General features: G+C 40.2%; 1 protein-coding gene across 1 annotated transcript in view; it reads left to right on the forward strand.

Moving 5' to 3' along the window:
• The window catches only part of HECW2 (HECT, C2 and WW domain containing E3 ubiquitin protein ligase 2), a 225,521-nt gene that overhangs the window by 111,526 nt on the left and 92,231 nt on the right, over nucleotides 1–21,764 (forward strand). Inside the window, exon 14 of the mRNA XM_036254150.1 lies at nucleotides 13,247–13,432. Coding sequence (XP_036110043.1) covers nucleotides 13,247–13,432 — 186 coding nt within the window. The remainder of the gene's footprint in view (nucleotides 1–13,246; nucleotides 13,433–21,764) is intronic.

Genomic DNA, 21,764 nt, shown 5'->3' on the forward strand with positions numbered 1-21,764 from the left:
ATGTTGAAATTGCAGCCTGGAACGGGCAGTTCGATCGTGCTCAGGAAATGTTAGCGCCTGGAGGCGCTGGGCCACATGAAGTTCGTGGGGTGACAGAGAACAATGTCGTATGCCTGTTCCCGGTGGTGCATCATGATATTTAACAAACACACTTCTAGGGGAAAAAAGAGGATGCTTTGAAAATATTACGTAACTTACGCTGTAACTTGTATGAAGAAAAAAATTCGAGTGTGATAGAAGTTAGCAGTTCTTTGTGATGTGAGCCCTAAGTGCTGCCCACAATGAGTAATGGACAGTGGTTGGTGAAACTGGGCAGGAGGCCCTGCTAGGTGGAGGGTACGCACAAGCAAAAACAGAAGTGAGAGATGTACCAGGGGCTTTTCATCCGTCCAGGAAATGTTACTGAAAACATGCCTTATGCTAGAAGTGGTGGTAGGTAGGCAATAAGATAAAGTTCTTACCCTGGGATAGACAGAGAATAAGGACACCTTTAGAAAGGTGGTTATGTAATGCTCCCGGAAGAAACAGTTTTGAGTTTGAAGGTAAAAGACAAGAAACCATCAACCATGGGAAAAGGCAGGGCAAGCTCATTTCCAGCAAGTGAAATGGCAAGTGCAGGGACCCCGAGATGCCGAAAGAGCAGAGGGGCTGCTGAGTGGAGATACAAAGAGGGAGAGATGTGAAATCACGTTGGAAAGTCAGCAAGGTCCAGATCCCAGATGTGGCTGTGGGATGTGGCAGGGACTTTGGATACTGTCCCGAGGTCCCTAGGCAGCCGTCATGCTCAGTGTGACATGCTTCCATTTGGAAACAGGAAAGGCAAGAGTGAAAGTGAGCGATGAACACGAAGGCCCTTCCTTGGCAGGGGAAGGGCGGTGATGACTGGAACCACAGTGCTGGCTTGGAGCCGGAGGAAGTGCATGGACTCCAGAGATACTCTGAAGAGAGAAGCAGCAAGACTTGCTGAAAATTTGGTTGTTAGAGAAGAAATAAGAAACACTTTTAGTGCTTTGGTTTGACAAAGGATTGAATCTGGTTGGACAGATGATGTGAATGTGGGAGTAAACGGCTCTTAATTTGACGAGGTCTGAAGGAGACCCAAGGAAAGAGGTTTTGAGTTTCTGGAAGGTGTTTGGGTATAACTCGGTGGGCAAAGGGAGCTTGCTCCCAGGTCTCAGAGGGCTGGGGAGTGCCTTGCTGAAGATATTAATGAGAGCACAGTTGTCTTAGCTGCACATGGAGTGGGTTAGAATGAGGGAAACAGAAGTCCGGCTGAGTGTAACCCATTCATCATGGCATGAGTTGACAAGAACCTGGACTAGGAGGTAAGGAAATAGAGAAGAAGGATCCGGCATGAGAGGAATTACAGGCAGAGAGCTGGCAAGATTTGGTGGGTAAATAGACTAGAAACTGAATAAGATGATTCTGAGTATTAATAATAACGATACATAAATAATAAGCAAGAATACATAATTAATGAATAATAAGAGGAACGTTGGAACGAGAGGCTTGTTAAGGGAGGGGGAAAACATATTGAATTTAACAAAACAGATTATACGTCTTAGGAAGAAGACTATGCTGTAGGGCAAAGTAGAAGTCAGTATAATACTATCACCAGGAGTTGTAGGTGAGGTTATTAGTGTGTATGTATTTACTGATATTACTGTAGTCTGCTTCTTTCATTAGCTTTGCTTTATAAGTATAGCATCTATCTGGATTTATAGCTCATTATTTCCTGGTGTATAGATTTAGCTTGGAACAGAGAAGACAGGGGAGTGAGTAGCATGCTACCTGTGGATAGCATGCTACCTGTCCTCAGATCCATGCAAGAGGGATTAGACTGACTATGCATCCAATTTAGCAACAGTTTGCTGCTTCCCTATTATGTCCCAGGCACTATGTGAAGTCCTTGAGATACTAAAATGACACAACGGTGGGTCCTGGAGTCCGAGATGTGAAAACATACCAGTGCAGTGAGCAAAGTTATGAGTGCAGGTATGGAAAACTTTTGGACTGAGTGGTAACTCCAGGGGGAAAGCTCATAGGAGAAGCCACAGATGAATTTGCATTTAAGATATGTTTTCCAGGCTGAATAGGAACTTGTCCTAGAGATGAGAAGGGCTAGAGCACCCTGGGCAGAAGGAGCATTTGCAAAACAAGAGATTCATGAAGTTGCAGAGCTGTCTTGATAATCACTACAGTTTGGTGTTGCTGGTATGTTGAGAGCATAGGACACTAGTGAAAGTCAGATCTGAGATAGGCAGAAGCCAGGTTACCTGAACCTAGACTCGTGTGTGGGACAGTTCTCGAAGATGGCAGTCTGTCACACAAGAAAGAATGGGCAAACCTTTCTAATTGTCATTCTAACAGGAGTGTCATGCTATGGTGGGAAGAGCCTTGGACTGGCAGCCAGATAACATGTTTTGCGTTGTTGTTTGTTCATGTATTCATTCAACCAGGATTTGTTAAACATCTATTATTTGCCTGGTACTAGACCCTGAGGATAGTGGTAACCAAGACAGAGTGGAATAAAGGTAACAAAGTAGTGAACAAGGAAAGCCCATCAGATAGTACAATGTGGCATGAGGCAACCAAACAGTGTAGGTGGCTGCAGACAGGTTACTGGAGCCACTGGCTTTAGATCGGGTGGATGGGATGGCCCCTCTGAGGGAGCCATCGTCAAGCTGTTGTAAATATCAAGAAGCCAGTAAGGTAAAGCCTGGAAGCAGAACCTTCCTTGCCAACCAAGAGCAAAGCCCTGAGGGCGTGAATGAGCTCAATGTGATACACTGTAGGGTCAGAGAAGTGAGCCAGGCTTCAGAATGTGAGGCTTGTATGACCTGGTAAGGGGTTTGAGCTTATTCAATGTGGACTTTATCCTAAAGGGATTTCCTATAGGGGTATAGTTTAGATTTTAAAGAGCTTCTTCCAGCTGGTTTGCTGAGAATGGGTTTTAGCTGGCAAGATGGGCATCAGGGAAATAAGTGAAAAGAGCCTGTGGTGCAGAAGGGGCTTGGACTAGTGCAGTAGCACATAGGGCATATTTTGGAGACAGCACTGACATTTTCACTAACAGATTAGAATGTGGGGATGAGAGAGAAAAGCCTCAAGAAAGGGCTACTAATTGATAGTAGTGTTCAGACGTTTTCTCTGGGAAAAATGTGTGTGTGTGTGTGTGTGTAATACAAATTTTACTAACGTAAAGGATGTGTAGCACACAAATTACAAATAATAAAATATGTACAGAACTTTTTTGTTGATTTTTGCCAAACTCTTGTATCAGTATGCAACCTACAATTGTAACTAGTGAGCCAGTATAGTTCCAATGTTAATGGCTTCATGTTAATAAGACAACAGTGAAACAGGGGAGCCACAGGTTAGAACTTTACACTCCTCTGTCAGCAAGTCAGCACCTTCTTTGTTGAGTCAGATAATAGTTTTTTAAATGTTGTATTTATATTTCTTCATTTGTGTGTGTATGCTATTTACAATGTAAAAGCACAATTTGGAGTTTAATATGTATTATTAACATATCATTTTTTCCACCAATGTCTTAAGTTTAGACATTATGTTTAAAAAAAGACAGCAAATTTTATTTTTCTGTAAAGGGCCAGAGAGTAAATATTTTCAGCTTTCAGGCCAAAGACAACATGTTAAATGAATGGTCATATTCCAAAAAACTTTGTTTACAAACAGAGCCATCCACCCCATGTGTCTAGAGTTCAGCCATTCCTAACCTAGAAGCCCACTGAATAATATCCAGGCCTGATTCACATTTATCGATTTCTATAGTGTTAATACTCCCACAATGGCCAATTTAAAGTTGCCAACATGGCCTCACTAAGCACCGAGGGTTGTTTTTTCTTTTTTCAACTTTTATTAATTTATTTTTGTTACAGATATTTCTCCTTTTTCCCTCCATACAACAAACACCCTCCTCCCCCCACCAGCATTGTTGTCTATGTCCATTGGTTATGCATACATGCATATAAGTTCTTTGGTTTATCTCGTCCCTCCCCCTTCCCCACCTCCACTGAGGTTTATCAGTCTGAACCGTACTTCTTTCTATTTCTCTGGGTCTGTTTTATTCATCAGCTTAATTTGTATTTATATTCCACAAATAAGTGAGATCATGTGGTATTTGTCTTTCTCTGATTGACTTACTTCACTTACCATAATACTCTCCAGGTTCCTCCATGTCGTCTCAAAGGATAAGAGATCTCTCTTTCTTACAGCTGCATAGTATTCCATTGTGTATATATACCACAGCTTTTTAGGCACTCATCTATTGATGAACACTTAAGCTGTTTCCAGGTCTTAGCAATTGTAAATAGTGCTGCATTGAACATAGGGGTACATATATTCTTTCTGATTGGTGTTTCAGGCTTCTTAGGCTATATTCTTAGAAGTGGGATCACTGGGTCAAATGGCAGTTCAATTTTTATTTTTTGAGGAAACACCATATTGTTTTCCATAGTGGCTGCACCAGTCTGCATTCCCACCAGCAGTGTACTAGAGTCCCCTTTTCTCCACACCCTTGCCAGCACTTGTTGTTTGATGATTTGTTGATGGCGGCCATTCTGACAGGTGTGAGGTGATACATCATTGTTGTTTTAATTTGCGTCTCTCTGATAATTCACTGAGTTTTAACTTCTCTATATGGGCTGCACTTTTTGTGCACATTCTTCATCACTACAGAATTTCAAGTACAGGCTGGGTTAATAGTCATTGGGTTGTGGTATAAGGCTGACATTTTTAAATTTTATTTGATTTATTGGGGTGACATTGGTTAATAACATTATATAGGTTTGAGGTGTACAGTTCTATAATACATCATCTGTATATTGCATTGTGTGTTCACCAGTCAAGTTTCCTTCCATCACCATTTATCTCCCCTTTACTCTCTTCTACCTCCTTCCACCCCCTGCCCCTTCTCTCAGCTAATCATAATACCACTGTCTGTATCTATGAGTTTTTGTTTTATTGTGGGTTTTTTTGTTGTTGTTGTTGTTTAGTCCCTTCACTTTTTTCACCCAGCCACCCCTTTTCCTTCTAACAGCTGTCAATCTTGTTCTCTGTATCTATGAGTTTGTTTCTATTTTGTTAACTTATTTTGTTCAAAAAATTCCACATATAAGTGAAAGTATATGGTGTACTTGTCTTTCTCTGACTGGCTTATTTCACTTAGCATGATACTTTCCAGGTCCATTCATGCTATTACAAAAGGTAAGGTTTCCTTCTTTTTTTACAGCTGAGTAGTATTATTCCACTGTGTAAATTACTATAGCTTTTTTTTTTTAATTGTTGAGAGTATTGCAGATGGCTCCCAGTTTCCCTAATTTGCCCCCCTCCACTCATCTCCCACCCTACTCCAGGACTTCACCTGACTATTGTCTGTCCATTTATTATGGGCTATGCATATATACATATAAGTTCTTTGATTATTCTATTTTTGCCCTCCTTCCTACCTTTTCTCTGAGATCTATCAGTCTGTTTCATGCTTCTGTGTATGTGAATCTGTTTTGTTCGTCAGTTTATTTTGTTCCTTAGATTCCACATATAAATGAGATCATGTGATATTTGTCTTTCTCTGACTGGCTTATTTCACTTAGCACAATAGTCTCTTGACCCCTCCATGCTGTCTCAAAGGGTAAGAGATCTGTCTTTTTTTTTTTTTTTACAGCTGCATAGAATCCCATTGTATAAATGTACCACAGCTTTTTTATCCACTCATTCACTGATGGGTACTTGGGCTGCTTCCAGATTTTGGCTATTGTAAATAATGCAATGAACATAGGGGTGCATATTCTTTCAAATCAGTATTTCAGGTTGCATGAGATATATTCTCATAAGTGGGATCACTGAGTCATAAGAAAGTTCCATTTTTAATTTATTGAGGATCTTCCATATTGTTTTCCACAGTGACTGCACCAATCTGCATTCCCACCAACAGTGCACAAGGGTTCTCTTTCCTCCACATCATCCACCAACACTTCTTTGATGATTTATTGGTGGTAGCCATTCTAACAGATGTGAGGTGATATCTCATTGTGGTTTTAATTTGCATTTCTCTGATAACTAGTGACATTGAGCATCTTTTCATATGTCTATTGTCCAAGTATGTTCTCTTTGAAGTGTCTATTCAGGTTCTTTGCCCGTTTTGTAATTAGATTGTTTATTTTTTTGTTGTTGAGTTGTATGATTCTATAAATTTTGGATATTAACCCCTTATCAGATTTATCTTGGTGAATATATTCTCCCATTCAATGGGTTGTTTTTGTATTTTGTTGATGGTTTCTTTTGCTATGCAAAAAAATTTTGGATGTAGTCCCATTTGTTTATTTTTTCTTTTGTTTCCCTTGCCCAAGGAGATACATCCGAAAAAATATTGCTATGAGAAATGTCCAAAATTTTTCTGCCTCTGTTTTCTTCTAGGTTTTATATGGTTTTAATTCTTACATTTAAGTCTTAAATCCATTTTGAGTTAATTCTTATGTATAGTGTAAGAAGGTGGTCTAATTTCAAGTTTTTTGCATTTACCTGTCCAATTTTCCCAGCGCTATTTATTAAATTACTGTCTTTACTCCAGTGTATGTTCTTGTTTCCTTTGTCAAACATTAATTGACCATAAAGGCATAAGTTTATTTCTGGGCTTTCTATTCAGATTCATTGATCTGTATGTCTGTTTTTATGCCAGTGTCATGCTGTTTTGATTACTATGGCCTTGTAGTATAGTTTGATACAAGACTGCAGTTTTTAAACTCAGTAGACTTTTATTAAAAAAAAAAAATGCATACATTTGGTTGCCAAACGTTAAAGATTCTGGTTTAATATGTGTGGAGTAGGTCCCAGGATTTTTTTTTTTTAAGACCCCCCTTAAGCGATGCTGATGTAACTAGTCTGTTATCTTTGTTTTGCCCTATTCTTTTTATGGCTATGATTTTAAAAATTCTTTTGCTGGGAAGCCCCTTTTGATTTTAAATGATTCTTTCTAAAGTATCTAAATTTTTGGTTTTCCCCCCTACTTGAGCTGCATTCATTATTAGCTATAAGACGATCCATGCTGTGCATCTCTGCATATCTTTAAGGTTTAAATTCTGTTGGGTTTAGGAAAGTGTATTTCCCTGATTTATGTGTGGTAGGAATTATAGTAGCTGGATTTTTCTTGCTAATGATCTCAAGATATGAATTTATGGGGATAAGTCAGCCAATTTTTGGTAAAGGGCATCGCTTGTTGGAATGTCTTATTTTTCCTGGATTAGCAGAAGATGTTATAAAAAAAACTTTTATTTGGTTTTCTTATTTTAAGATTTATTATCTAGCCTGCTGTTTGCGTGAATTGTTTATGATCTACAACTGTTCTAATAAACCCCCTGTTTATATTATTGAAAATGTTCAGCATACAAAAAGAGTATATTAATTTAAAAGCTTTCCTAGTTCTTTTACAGATTTGAAGGTACCCGTTTATGTTGTAAGGTAGTCATAAAAAATAGATCTCATGTAGCAGTAAATGACTTAATCATCTTTATTGAACAGAACAAAATTAAGTAGACATGTGGTTGTTATAACTCTAAAGGAAAACTTGAGAAACAAAATACTGGGTTTTAAAATTCTGTTTTGCATTGTGGTTGCTTTAAGATATATTCTACTGCCCTCTGTTGGTCATGATCAGATTTCTTCCAAATTGCCCTGACATAAAACATTTCTCCTGATAACTCAAGATATAATTATTAGTGTCTTTTATAGATGGTATGCCTGTACTTGTCTGATAATTGTCAGACATAAACATATTTATTGTATGAAACTGAATGATGTTTCTAACGTACATGCCAAATAATTATTACTTTGGTTTTTAATAAGCTCTAGAAATATATTAATTCCATCATATAAAAGCTTTAGTGCTTAATGCAGAAACAGAATGTCCCAAAATATATAAATATATTTTTTCAAGTCAGGATTTCCTGCTAGTGCAAGCTAGATGAATTGAGAGTTTACAGTTAGTTTGGCCAATTTGTTAAATTTTCCCTCCATTTTACTATTTAGCTAGATGAGAACAATGTAAAATCCCTATTATTAAAAATATAAGCAAACCGTGTAATATAAAAATAAAGACAGGCTGTTTAAGACAGGGCTGTTTTCATATCCTCACAAAGAGTGTTACTTAATTTTGTTTATAATAACTTTCTTTTTTTTTTTATCTTCACCTGAGGACATTTTTTTGCATTTATCTTCAGACAGAGTGGGAGGGAGAGAGAGAGGAAGAGAGAGAGTGAGAGAGAAACAAAGATGTGAGAGAGACACATCGAGTGGTTGCCACCCAGGACCCCAACCAGGACCAGGGACAAACTGCAGCCAAGGTACATGCCCTTAGTGGGAACCGAAACCGGGACTCTCTGGTCTGCTGACTGATGCTCTAACTGCTGAGCCAAACTGGCCAGGGCTATAATAAATTTCTTTTTTTTTTTTTTATCCTCACCCGAGGACATTTTTCCATTTTTTGTACAGATAGAGTGGGAGGGAGAGAGAGGAAGGGAGAGAGAGAGAGAAACATCGACGTGAAGCGACACATCAAGTGGCTGCCACCCACACGACCAACCAGGGCCAGGGACAAACCGCAACCGAAGTACGTGCCCTTAGCGGGAACCGAACACGGGTCTCTCCGGACCGCAGGCCGACGCTCCAACCGCTGAGCCAAACTGGCCAGGGCTATAATAAATTTCTTTAGTGAGTAATGTATACAGATGCTCACATCTGCTTCCACGTATAAGAGACCTTTGCTATAGATGTAGTGATGATATGTTTCAAGCATGAATTCAGAATACCTGTTCTTGATGAAAGAGTTTTGAAATACGAAAGATAGATTTTGTTTCACCATAATGTACTTACCTGTGTTATTAAACAGAACAAAAGTGGATGAAATCAAGACCGAAGCAGATAGTCCAGGACAAACAGTCACCATAAAACTAAAAAGACAAGAAAAGAAAACAACAAAAAAACCTGCCACAAAAATAATTGGTTGATTGATAAGAACTGACTGTTTACATGTAATTTTTCTACTCTGCTGCCAAGTGGCAATAACATTCCCTTTAATTCCTTTCAATATTTTTCACTTCTGACACCTCAAACACTTAACCAAACAAAAGCACATTAAGCTCTAAGGAGTGTTATTTTAACAAGCCCCCCCACCCCCCAAATTCGGGTGATCATTTAATTGACCATTCACTCAGCCATCAAGCATTTATGTCTTGTTAGGAAGACAAGAATCAACCAAGAGGAAGGTTGGGAAAGGGGATTTTGGAACAGAGAAGGAAGAACTAAAAAGTATATTTTAAATCACATCAAAGGAAAACAAAACCCTGCCATTTAGAGATCATTCAGAGGGGCTCTGTCCACTATTAACAACTGCTGACTTGCAGCAGCTTCGCCGGGGAGGTGATTCTGTGTATTAGCATGAGACAGTACTGCAAAACAAGTCCCGTCTGCCCATCCCTAATCCACTTTTGTTTCAGGTAGAAAATCATATCCCTTTACTGTATCTTTTCTATAAGACCAAAACTAAACAAAACAGAAGAACAGCCGGAACACAGAGAGGGATCCCCACCCAGTTAGAACCACTGAACCCCAGAGAAAGAATGAATGCCTCTCCTCTTTGTCACTTCAGCTCCCATGAAGGCTAGGCTTTACTGATCTGTTCCCACCTGCTCAGTGTTTCTCAACTCTTTGGACCCCTCTCTCCTGAGCTCTGCTAGTTCTGTCAGTGTGTTTCAGTATTTTCACTGCCGCTGTGACCTGTTTTCCAAACTTTACTTTCTGCTTTCAGTGAACCTTTTCCTCTCCCCTTCCCCTACACTTTCCTTCTCCATCCTTTTGAGTGATCAGGCTGTGCTCATCTCTGTATCTTCAGGGTTTTTAGTTCAGGGCTCAGCACAAAATTAATGAAAGGTTATGAGACCCTTCTTTAGTTAATAGGAAGTGGGATTCTGACCCAAGATCTTCAAAGACCTCAAAGTAGAAAACATTTTGCTACTGTCATTCATCTGTTATAACATAGTAGGTATAATCCTTTATATATTTGTTTACTTATACTCTATATTTTTATAGTTATTTTTACCTCTTCGTAGATCTTTTATATCGTTGTCCCATTGGATTTGAATCCTACACACTTATGAAGAAATCAGGGCAGTTATTATCCCATTCCTACAGCTGAGCAAATTAAGGCAGAGATGAAATGACTTCCTTTGTCACTGTCCATTAGTGACAGGGCTGTGGCTAGAATCTGACTGTAGTTCGGTTATTTTTTTTTTTTTTCTTTATTGATTTTTAGAGAGAGAGAGGAAGGGAGAGGTAGAGAGAGATAGAAACATCCATGAGAAAGAACATCGACTGGCTGCCTCCTGCATGTCCCCCAATGGGGATAGGGTCCCCAACCTGGGCATGTGCCCTGACCAGGAATCAAACGGGCCACCTCTTGGTGCATGGGTCGATGCTCAGCCACTGAGCCACACTGGCTGGGCTGTAGTTCTGTTATTAACTGGGGTATAAATATCCTTTTTGAACCATAGATAGATAGATATAGATGAATAGATATACACAAAAATAGTATATATATTGAATAACATGTAAAATGTATTCAAAAATAGAATAGACACACATGTAAATAACTATATATGTAATTTCTCTATGAAATGTGGCAGTCTGGAGGGGCGTTCTGTTGGCTTCAGTGTTTTCTACAGGCCCTGACAGTCATGTGCACGTTAGACAGCCTTGAGAAGCTCATGGTTCTAAGGTTGTCTGCTACTTGCTAATGAGAGAAATCTTGCACTTAATTTGCTTTGGTAGATGCTGTCTGCAAAGATCAGTTGGACTTGGCACGGCACTGCATGTCTCACTGGGGGGAGGGGGGAGGAAGATGAAGGGACATAATTAATTAGAAGACCAGCCCTAAGACTCCAGTGCTTAAAGAGCTGTCCAACCCAGGGAATTACTTCAAGCCCGAGGCTGGGACAGGTTCCTTCACCTAATTACTGCTACTTCTTGTCCTAATGAAGTTCTGCTTCTTTCCTTTTGCAGAGTGAGGAGTATTTCTGATGCTCTAGATAAAGCATCAGGATGTGGCTTATTTAGTTACTTTAATAGGGGGAGAGAGAAAGGAGGGGGATCAGGAGAGACACCTATTTAGAACAACAGTTAATGTAATGGTCTGTCTGACAGCGTTATCCCACTCTAACTTGTCCCCGAAGAGACTTATCAAGGAATATGACTTGAAAGCTCGTTACCATTGCCTCCAGACAACTTGGTGTGGTCTCAGGCCTCCACGCTTGCAAGGGGGTATGTGGAACGATATCAACAGCACGGAGCCAAATGCAGAAAACAGATGCCTCGCTGATTGTACGTTAAACTCCAAGGCGGGGTCAGCCATAGGCTAAACTATTAATTAGCTAACATTTGCCTCTGACAGCCTTCGACTTCTTTTATTAGCCTCCTTCTCTGCTTTCATGGTATCACCTTCTTATTCTCTCATGCTCCCTAATTGCCCCGAGCCCCTGCGTAGGCCTGCCGGCGTTGGCAGTGCTCTGTGCTCTGAACCCCAGTTTCCCACAGCCATCAAAACCTCTCTCATTTAGACTGTCAGGCTGAAATATGACCTTAAAATATTGTATACTCAGGTGTATTAAGGAATTATAGTACACTAGTATTTGAGGATGTTTCAATGTGGACTTCATTCCTCCTTCCTTTTGATGGGAGAACATATTTTAATGCAAAGTAAAAAGTATATAATGGCAATGAATCAATCGGAGTAACTATGCAGTCGTTATTTTATACAGTGCAGGTTACATGTCAGCAATGGCAAATAACACATGTCAGTGACTTAGCTAACAAAGGTTTGTTTTGCATTCCAAATTGGGTTGTCAGGGTTCCCTAAGCCTTGTAGTTACTCAGAGACCCAGGGGCCAGACTGGGGAGCCGCCACCGTTTCAAACATTGCCGGTTCTGTGCCAAAGGATCGAAAGCTCTGGAGGGACTCGCGTCGGCAGGAAAGGCTTTGACCCGGAAGCACCGCCTCTTGAGGGGCCCTGGACAGTTAGGGGCAATGTTGACGGGCCTTATGCTCATTCATCTTTTCTCCTCAATAACCACCACGGTGCTGGACACAGCAAAGACAGCGAATGTTTATGACAACCAAATGGTTTCCAGGGATTCTGGTTTCTTCTGTGTTTGCCTTACTCCGTCTTAACCCGAAATAAGCAACAGAACCCATGAGGTACAATCCGTAGGTCTCCAGATTCAGGTAAGAGGAATTTAAAGCCTTTTGAATCGATCTGAGAGGAATAGAATTTGATCTCAGGATAGAACATTCACGGCCAGGTCAGTTTCATACAGTTATTCCTTTTCTACTCCTTGGCACGTGGCATCGTGCATGAATGTTTGTTGACTGACTCCTGTGTGGACAACCCACGGCTTATGGTCAGTTTTTAGAATATTCTTTAAGTATCATAGAGATGAAGACCGTCGCGTGTTTGATAAAACACTTCTTTGGTGTGGTTGTATAGTGGAACTTTATTAAGTGTGCGTTTTCAATCATATAAATTCACAAGAAAAAAATATATAGAAAAATACATATACAGAGGTATACAGTCCAGGCAGCTCTGTCTTCCATTCCATTCCCTGAGCTTATGCCTCTAAGAAACTGTGAAATGAAACACCTCAATCTACTGTGATCTCAGTTGGGCGCAACTCAACTGTGAGAGCAACTCAGCCCATTGCATGTGCTTCTGATAGTCAAATACATGGCCAAGCACTTTTCCCTGCATCTCGACGTGTAAATGTGTGCCAACTGCTTCATTGGGTACTCACCCAGAGAACCAGCGATCTTTCCCAAAGCTGAAGGAAAACTGGCCATGTTGGGGCTCACTATAAGGCGGTATGTTTGTCTCCAACATGGTGTGGTTTTGACTGTGTTATGCTTTTGCCTATAAACCAACGTTAGGACCTAACATCCTTTATAAAATGAGACTCCATGCATTATTCATTAGATACCTAGACATCATTAGTAAAGATGACCTTACTTTCTATAGTCTTTCTGTATTGTTTTGCTCAAAATATGTTGCTGTCCGCTCTTTCTGTGTGTGGGTCTAGAGTTCTGTTGGAGTCTACATATCCATCAGAAGACTAGATATGCCCATGTGTGTGGGTCGCTTTTGCGTGTCTCAGAGGGTTGACACTGGCTCTCCATCCTTTTCTCCAGAGTGCCTACCGCATGTTTACAAACAACACGTGTTTGAAGCACATGATCACCAAAGTCCGGCGGGACACCCACCACTTTGAACGCTACCAGCACAACCGGGACCTTGTGGGATTCCTCAACATGTTCGCAAACAGACAGCTGGAGCTGCCGAGGGGCTGGGAAATGAAACACGACCATCAGGGCAAGGTAACCTGCTCGGGGCCTGGGCCTTGGCTCTGCCCTTCAAACGTGAGGTGAAACGTTCCATCTCCTGGTTCAAGCGAAACCCAGGCAAGTGGGTTGTTACTACAGTCACCGCACTATTCCGAAGTAGTAAATGCAGTGGACAGGTGTGGGGCATTTGTCACAAAATACTCACTTTTGCCTGGGTATTCTTCTACCGGTAATCTCTCACCATTTTTTGCTGATTCGAGAAAAGGTTTCTTAGACAATGACACTTCCTTCTCCCTAGTTAAACAGCTTGTGTTATGGAGAGTTGAATAAAAGTTGTATTGTTTGGGGAAGGTGGCCAGGAGGTTGCTGAGCAACTACACAAGGTGTGTCTTTGTGAGGCTATCTGGGTTGGAGCCTCGGTCTTGTTGGTTCAGAACCCCGATTTTGTCAGCACATTAAACAAGCGCACAGGTTGATTAATTTACGATGAGAACTGCGTAGCTGGCCACCCAGGCCAGAGTAACACATGTGCTTCTTTTGTAGACGGATGAACCAACCAGCCAGCTTATGGTTGGGACGTTGTTACGAGTACAACATTGGAATGAGAAACTTAGCAATTTTTATAAGGTGTTCCTCAGCTGAGATTTATTTATTTGACTCATTTAGTACCTGCTGTGAGCTGTGAGCTGTGTAAGCTTGTTATATGTTTAAGCTTTTGACAACAGCTCCACAGACAATACTGTTTACTGTCACAGATAAGGAGCCTCGGTGTGGAATGGTTCGGTGACTGCGGCTCGGAATGGTCGATGGGCTGTGCCTGGGCTGTGCTCCACCCAGCAGTCTTGGGGGAAGGGCCCGTGCTCTTAGTTGTGACATCATATTCTCCAACTGGTCACCAATTTCAGTTTCCCTGTCTGTAAAAAGACTTTATGTCACTTGTAGGGTGGGGAGGATTAAAATGACATGATATTTAAAGTAACTGTACTTGGCTTATTCATTCATTCAATAAATATTTATTGAGCACATATGCACAACAGATAAGCCGATTACTTTATACAACTGCCATTCTCATGGAAAGAGATGGGCAATAAACAAATAAATATACATACATAGCATGCCAAGAGCCTATTACTGCTATGATTTAAAAGAAAGCAGGGGTCAGGGATTAAAGAAAGACCGAGTGGAGAGAGTTTATACAGGATAGCTGGCAAACCTCACAGATAAGGCTGTGGGGGAACAGAGACCCGAACAAGATGAGGAGAAATCAGGTCAGGAGAGGAGCATTCAAGGTGAATGAAATAGGTAAAGAGCTCAGTAATGCCTTTCTGCCCCAAAGTACCCTCTGGCAATACTACTACAATACCGTATTATTTATCCTGAACTCAGCTTCTAACTATCTTATCTTAGGACCTATAAGTACTCAAAAGAGATCTGGCAAAGTGTGTGTGTTTAAATGCATGGGAGGGGCCCTCATTAAAACTTCTGACTGGATTTCTGAAAATTTTTTCAGTAAACCTTAATTCCTAGCCTAGAAAAAATCAGAAGTGGCAAGTATAAGATCAGACCAGATGGAAGAGAATGGATTGTGATTGTGTCCCTGGACCACAGGTAAAATAGCATGGTAACAGAGTCAGGTGTGCATGGCAGGGAGGCCTTTTGGGGACACTAGGAAGCGGGAAGCAGGGACACCTGTCGCTCGCTGTGCTCTCTCCTCCCAGAAGAGGTTGTCACGTTGCTGTTGCTGAATTTGGCTTCAAGAGCCTGAGAGCCAAGTGTTTGGAAACATACTACTGAGTGGAAGGATATAGATAGTCCAGGTAAGGACTTTGAAAAGTGTTGATGGTGTTAGAACTGGGTATACAAGAGCAGTAACATACCCAGAATTCAGCCCTCTTCTCAACTCTGACAAGACATTTGCCTAGTGTCATGAAGAGCTATACTCATCAGAGAACCCCTGGTCCAGGAGAAACCCAAATTGGAATAGTACTGCATATATTTCTGCTCTGTGTAGGGACTTAACTTGCTAAATCATTTTGTATCCTTAGCTAAAGGGAATTGGGAACTTCTGTACATGTGGAGACCACGTTTCTTTCTGCCAGTCCTAACTTGCCAGACACGCTCCAGGGAGAGCATCTTGTTAACAACCTCTGGACCTTGAGAAAAGTTGAAGTTGCATTAAGGATACTGTTGAAGATGAGTTATGATCTAGTGTTAAGAACAAGTTCTGTCTCATAGCTTTTATAAAAGTTTCAGTGGTAAAGAGCAGTAAACATTATCTTGGCTATGTGAGTAACACAGCGATTCATCTTGTTCCTTAAGGACTCTGGACTCATGTGGGGGTTTCAACCGAAAGTCGGAGGCATGGTAAAGAACCCTGCCTGTGGGCTGGTCGACAGCTGACCTCACACTCAGGTCGATATCCTGAGTTCAGGATAAATAATACGGGTTTGCAGTTGAATGCTGTTCGGCATGAAGACATACAAGGACCCCAGCCCTGTGGACAAAATGGGTTATCAGACAGGCCTGAAAGCCCATTACCTGAGCCTGATCTCTCTGCTTCCTGTGTTAGGGCTTTAACAAGATTTTTTTTTATCCTCATTTTTTTAATCCTCATTTTTCCATTTTTTGTTCAGACAGAGTTGGAGGGCGAGAGAGAGAGAAACACTGACGTGGAAGGGACACATTGAGTGGCTGCCTCCCGTACGACCAACCAGGGCCAGGGACAAACCACAACTGAGGTACATGCCCTTAGCGGGAACCGAACCAGGGTCTCTCTGGACTGCAGACCGACGCTCTAACCGCTGAGCCAAACTGACCAGGGCTTTAACAAGATTTTTAACTAAGCTAGACACCTTAGCTAAAGCAGGTATAGCTCCCTGTGATTCCTCCCTATCCTTCCTGTACAAATGACCAGCTTCCAATGAACTAAAATAACTCAAAGGGACATTTGGAAGAGGCTCGTGCTACGTTTGTTTGTGTGCGGCTGTGCTGCTTGGACTGAGTGCTAGAAGTTTAGCTCCCATCCTCCAGGCAGGTAATCGGTTCTCTTCCAGCCCTGACATTTTAGCCCACCTTTTATTAACGAATTGCCTTGCTTCCATAGCATTCAAAGGGAGTGAACTTTTTTCCATCAACTATGACACCAAAAGCTATTCAGTATTACAAAGCTGTTTTCCTACAGTGGTGAGTGATTTTTGGAATGGACACAGAGTCGGATGTCCAAGTCCTCATCCACGTGAAATGATTCTTCAGAGGAGAGCTCTCACACTTAGCGCTTCGGACTTAGGAACCTTGGTTCCATCTTCTCTTCTCAAGGGCAGCGTTTTCCTTCTGCAGTTTTGTTCAGTCATTCAACGCACTTCTGAATGCCTACTGTGTGCGCAGCACTGTGATAACAGTGATACAGCTATCACTTACTGTAGCATTGTGTGGCATGCAACACTACGTGATGCTGTGAGCACTTGCATTAGTTCCTTGCATGCTCACAGCAGCCTCGTCGAGAGTTGCTGTGTTTAGCCACATTTTATAGATGAGGAAACTGAGGCACAGCATGGTTAAGTGAATTGACCCTAGTCTCACAATTACTAAGAGATAGAATTGAATTTGAACCCAGGCAGCCCAGCTCCAGAGTCTGTGCTCTTATCCTGCCTCTCGCCAGTGAGTAGGGTCAATTATAATAAGGGAATAAAAGGTACTGTGGAATTGGGGAGGCTTTCAGACACATCGCCGAAGGGCAGCCTTGTGGGGAGTTGCTCTCAGCTCTCCTGGCATAAGCGATCGGTCCTTTCTTGAGTCCCCGCCTAATTTCGCTTGTATTGTTTCATGACATCTGTCCCCTTTTGTCTCATGGTATACTTGTTAACATGTTTTATCTTCCCAAACAGATGCCCCCTTCTTAGGAATTCTTTTATTCATTTTTTAATTACCCTCTTTTCTACCCCAGTGCCTGTCACATAGAAGGTTCTCAAAACAAGTTTGATGCATGAATAAAACTCATCACAGTTTGCTGATTATTCAGTCATCTCTGCTTAGGACAAACAAACTGCCAGGCTCCCTCCCCCTCTCTCACCAGAAGTAGCTGCTTGATTTACCCAATTTATTTCTCTTAATGTATCTGTTGTCTTGGATTTTTTTGCATTACATGTTTGAACAAGATGGTAATTATGCTTGTACTGCACTTTAGCTGTCTTCAGTTTTGAAAGAGAATTTTTTTTTCTAATTACCTAAGGCCAAGGGTTTAAATTGGGTGAGATTTCACAGGATTCTAGATCTGGTATGCTCTTTTTGGGGAGTTCTAGGGTGAAAACTGTCCTTGATTCACATAAAGAAGTAAAATATTCTTTTAAAATTACTATTAAAGAATAAGAACAGAATATCAGACCTTGCTAAGTAACATGATAATGATGATGACGACAATGATGATGATCATATCTGGATGTATTCAGCTCATACCATGTGCCAGGCACTGTAGTAGGCACTTTTCTGTGGATCATCTTAGTTACATTTCATGGCAATTTATAAGTTGGGTATTATCTACTGGGAGGGTTTGTCTTTGGCAATGAGAGATACTTTATCATCTCAAGGAAGACAAGTTTCAGGCCAGATGCTGGAATTTCTGGTACCCTTCAAGGCTGAACAACAGATATAGGTCTTGATTAGATCACAGGTGTTCTAGCAAAGGCCACATCACCAGAAACACATACATGGCTTCATGCTTAAATACTATACATTCCTTATGGTATTCTTATCTGCTAGGGGCACACAGAATAAAGTATGGAAATGATGTTCACATGTATTGACAGCTTATTAGATACCAGGCTCTGTAGTAGATGCCAGGCTCTATGCTGAAGATATTATATTAGCTCTTTTAATTTTTACAATAACCCATGGGATGGGTTTCACTATAGATGAAGAAACCAAGGCTCAAAGAAGTTAAGGATACAAGTAAATCCTTGATTACAAATCTATGTTTTTTTGTATTCAAAACCTGTAATAATTTTTTCTATGCAAGGTTAGTCTAGAGCTCACTGGCCACTAGCCACCTAACTTGAAATAATGTCATATAAATTTACTGTCATATGATGTCATTTAACTTTATTGTTAAATAATATCATATAAATTTATTGTCATATGTCATATAGATTTCCTTATCTCTACAAATGAGTAGGTTAATCATTATTTCATGTGCTTTTTGGCCATTTGTATGTCTTCTATGGAAAAATGTGTGTTCTAATCCTTTGCCCATTTTTTTTTTCTTTAATCCTCACTTGATGATATGTTTTCATTTTATCTTCAGATAGATTGGGAGGGGGAAGGGAGAGAGAGAGAAAGAAAGGGAAACATTGATGTGAGAGAGAAACATTGATTGGTTGTCTCCAGTATGCACCCTAACTGAGGGCCTAACCCATAACCTGAGCATGTGCCCTGACCAGGCATCCAGCCAGTGACCTTGGTGCTGAGGATGGCACTTACTCAACACCAGCCAAGGCTAAGAGTTCTTTATATATCCTGAATATTAATTAGTCCCTTATCAGATACATACTTTGCAAATATTTTTTCTTGTTCTGTGAATTGTCTTTTCACTGTTTTGATGGTATTGTTTACAGCACAAAATTTTTAATTTTGATGTAGCCAAGTTTATTTGTATTTCATTTTGTTACTTGTGCTTTTGGTGTCATTTCTAAGAAAGCATTACCTAACCGAAGTTCACAAAGATTCACCCCTATATTTTCTTCGACAAATTTTATGGTTTTAGCTCTTACATTTAGATCCATTTTGACATCATTTTTTTTGTATGGCGTGAGGTAGGGGATTCAACTTTTCTTTTTGCTTGTAGTTATCAAGTTATTCCAGCACCATTTGTTGAAAAGACTATTCTTTCTTATTGACATTATTAGTTGTTAGAAAAATGCAAATCAAAAGCACAATGAGGTCCACTTGATTGGCCTTAAAGCCAAACAAAACAAAAAATCTAGAAATAGTAAATATTTTCAAGGAAGTGGAGAAATTAAAACCTTCATATATTGTTGGTGGGACTGTAAAACAGTGAAGCCACTTGGAAAAGTGTTTTGACAGTTCTTTAAAAAATGTTATACAAAGAGTGGCCACATGATTCAGTAATTTGACGACTAGGCATATACCCAAGGGAAATGAAATATACTTCCACACAGAAACTTGTACACAAATATTCATAGTAGCATTATTCATGATAGCCAAAGGGTGGAAGGAACCCAAATGTCCATCAACTGATAGATGGATAAATAATGTTGTGGATCCAGACAATGGAAAGTTATTTGACAAGACAAAGGAATGAAGTACGGATACAACACGGATGAACCTAAAACATTTTTCTAAGTAAAAGAAACTACTTAGTTATAAAAGATCACTGATTGTATGATTTCATTTATGTGAAATGTCAGGAATATGCAGATCTACAGGCATAGAAAGTACATTTCTGGTTTCCTTGGGTTGGAGCGAGATGGGGAATGAATGCTAATGGATACAAAGTTTCCTTTTCCACAGCAGGGGATGTTCTAAAATTAGGGTATGGTGACAGTTGTACAACTCTGTGTATATACTAAAAAACAGTGAGTCACACACTTTAAATGGATGAATTGTACAGTATCTGAATTATATCTCAATTAAGCTGTTAAAAGAATTAATAGGTTGGGTTAGAGAAAGGCCAAGATCCCTAATTCTATAGATTCCTAATTCTTTAGTCTTGAAGGTTAGATTATATGATTCCAAACTGGATTTGACATCAAATATGTAATGCTTTTTTCTTGGGGTGTGGGGGGGGAGGCTTTAATTGCATTTGGAAAGATCTCTTGTTCAGAATTCCACAGTATGTTTGAATCACTTTTTTATTCTGTTGCTTGATTTCCTTAATTATTTTGAGTCTCTAATGGTGGGACTGGCAAGTTTTATTTTATGCAGGATCATCTTATGAGACTGTGGTCAATATCTATGCATTTGTTGGATTGAAGGCCTAGGATTTTCACCTAACATAGAAGACGCATCTTGACTTGCCTCATCTTGAAATAAAATGTATAAGCAAAGAAAGTGGCCCAGTACAAAGCAAATTTTACTGCTTTCTTCCTATTGTCATAATTCTTAAATTTGGTATACTCTTGGGAGTGTGAAAATCAAGGGTAATTTGGGATCTGAGCTATAGTGTTAATATAGGCACTTTATATTTTTGCAAGAAATATGCATTGGTAGTAGTGAAATGTGACTTTTTAAAAATGTTTCTGGTTCTTGTCTGGGTTTGATCATTAGTAGGTGGTCATGGGGTTAATACATATATCTGGAAGACAAATATGGGCTTTGATAAGGAAAACCAAATGTTATTTAACAGGATTTTTCCTTCTTCCCTCCCTCCCTCCCTCCCTGCCTCCCTGCCTCCCTCCCTCCCTCCCTCCTTCCCACCCTCTTTCTTTCCTTCCTTCCTTTTGTAAATTTTATTAAATTAAATCCGAGAAAACAGTGCCACAGTGGGGTCAGGATTTCTGGATCCGTCACTATCTGATCTGACCTCCATGAACCTCAGTTTTCTCTAAAATGAGGGTTTGTAACCTGTCCTGTCCAGCTCCTGGGCCTGTGGTTAGCATCAACTTACATAAAATTAACCATCATAGACCCATATCAATGAAATAAAATCAGTTCCAACTCCATTGCAGAGGGTTGGGATAACAGAGAATAAGGCAAAATGGCATGGATAAACACTAGATATCTGTTACTTAAGTTCACGTCATGGGTTTATTATTTGGTTTAATTTTTTAGAAAAAGTGTAATATTTGATTGCCCTGTCAGATATTAGTATGGAATAAATATTTTTCTTCTTGCCTCTTTGTTTTGTACTCAAATAGTATCAACACAGGATTTCCCCCCAGATCACTCTACATGGGCCTAAATTGAAATACTAAGAAACAGTGAACTTTAAAAATGATATCATAAACTGTTTTCTTTTCTAATAAAAATGTAAAACGGTAACCATTTTATTTTAAAATGAAATATTCTTTCTAATAGATTCTTACGTTTTTCCCTACCAACAAAAAAAGTGTACTACAATATCTTCTGGCTAAATTGACATCTATTTCTATATCTAAGCTTTGTAAGTCTAGAGGTTTATGACTTTGGATGTCGGATTGGGGGTTTTAGTATTAGAATGGTCCAAATACCCAACTTTGATAAACGTGATAAGTGGCAGTATGGTTATGAGGATAGATCTTTAGAGAACAAACGGTTGAGCAGTGAAACTGACCACAGCCTGAGCCTGCGTGAGGAATTTCACCAGACCCTAATAGCCTGTGTGTCTGCAGAAGTGGCCCCCGTGATGACATAGGCTCTGATTTCAATCCCACAT

This window comes from Molossus molossus, unplaced genomic scaffold (genome assembly GCF_014108415.1).
Source record: "Molossus molossus isolate mMolMol1 unplaced genomic scaffold, mMolMol1.p scaffold_m16_p_11, whole genome shotgun sequence".
In the NCBI taxonomy this organism is placed as follows: domain Eukaryota; kingdom Metazoa; phylum Chordata; class Mammalia; order Chiroptera; family Molossidae; genus Molossus; species Molossus molossus.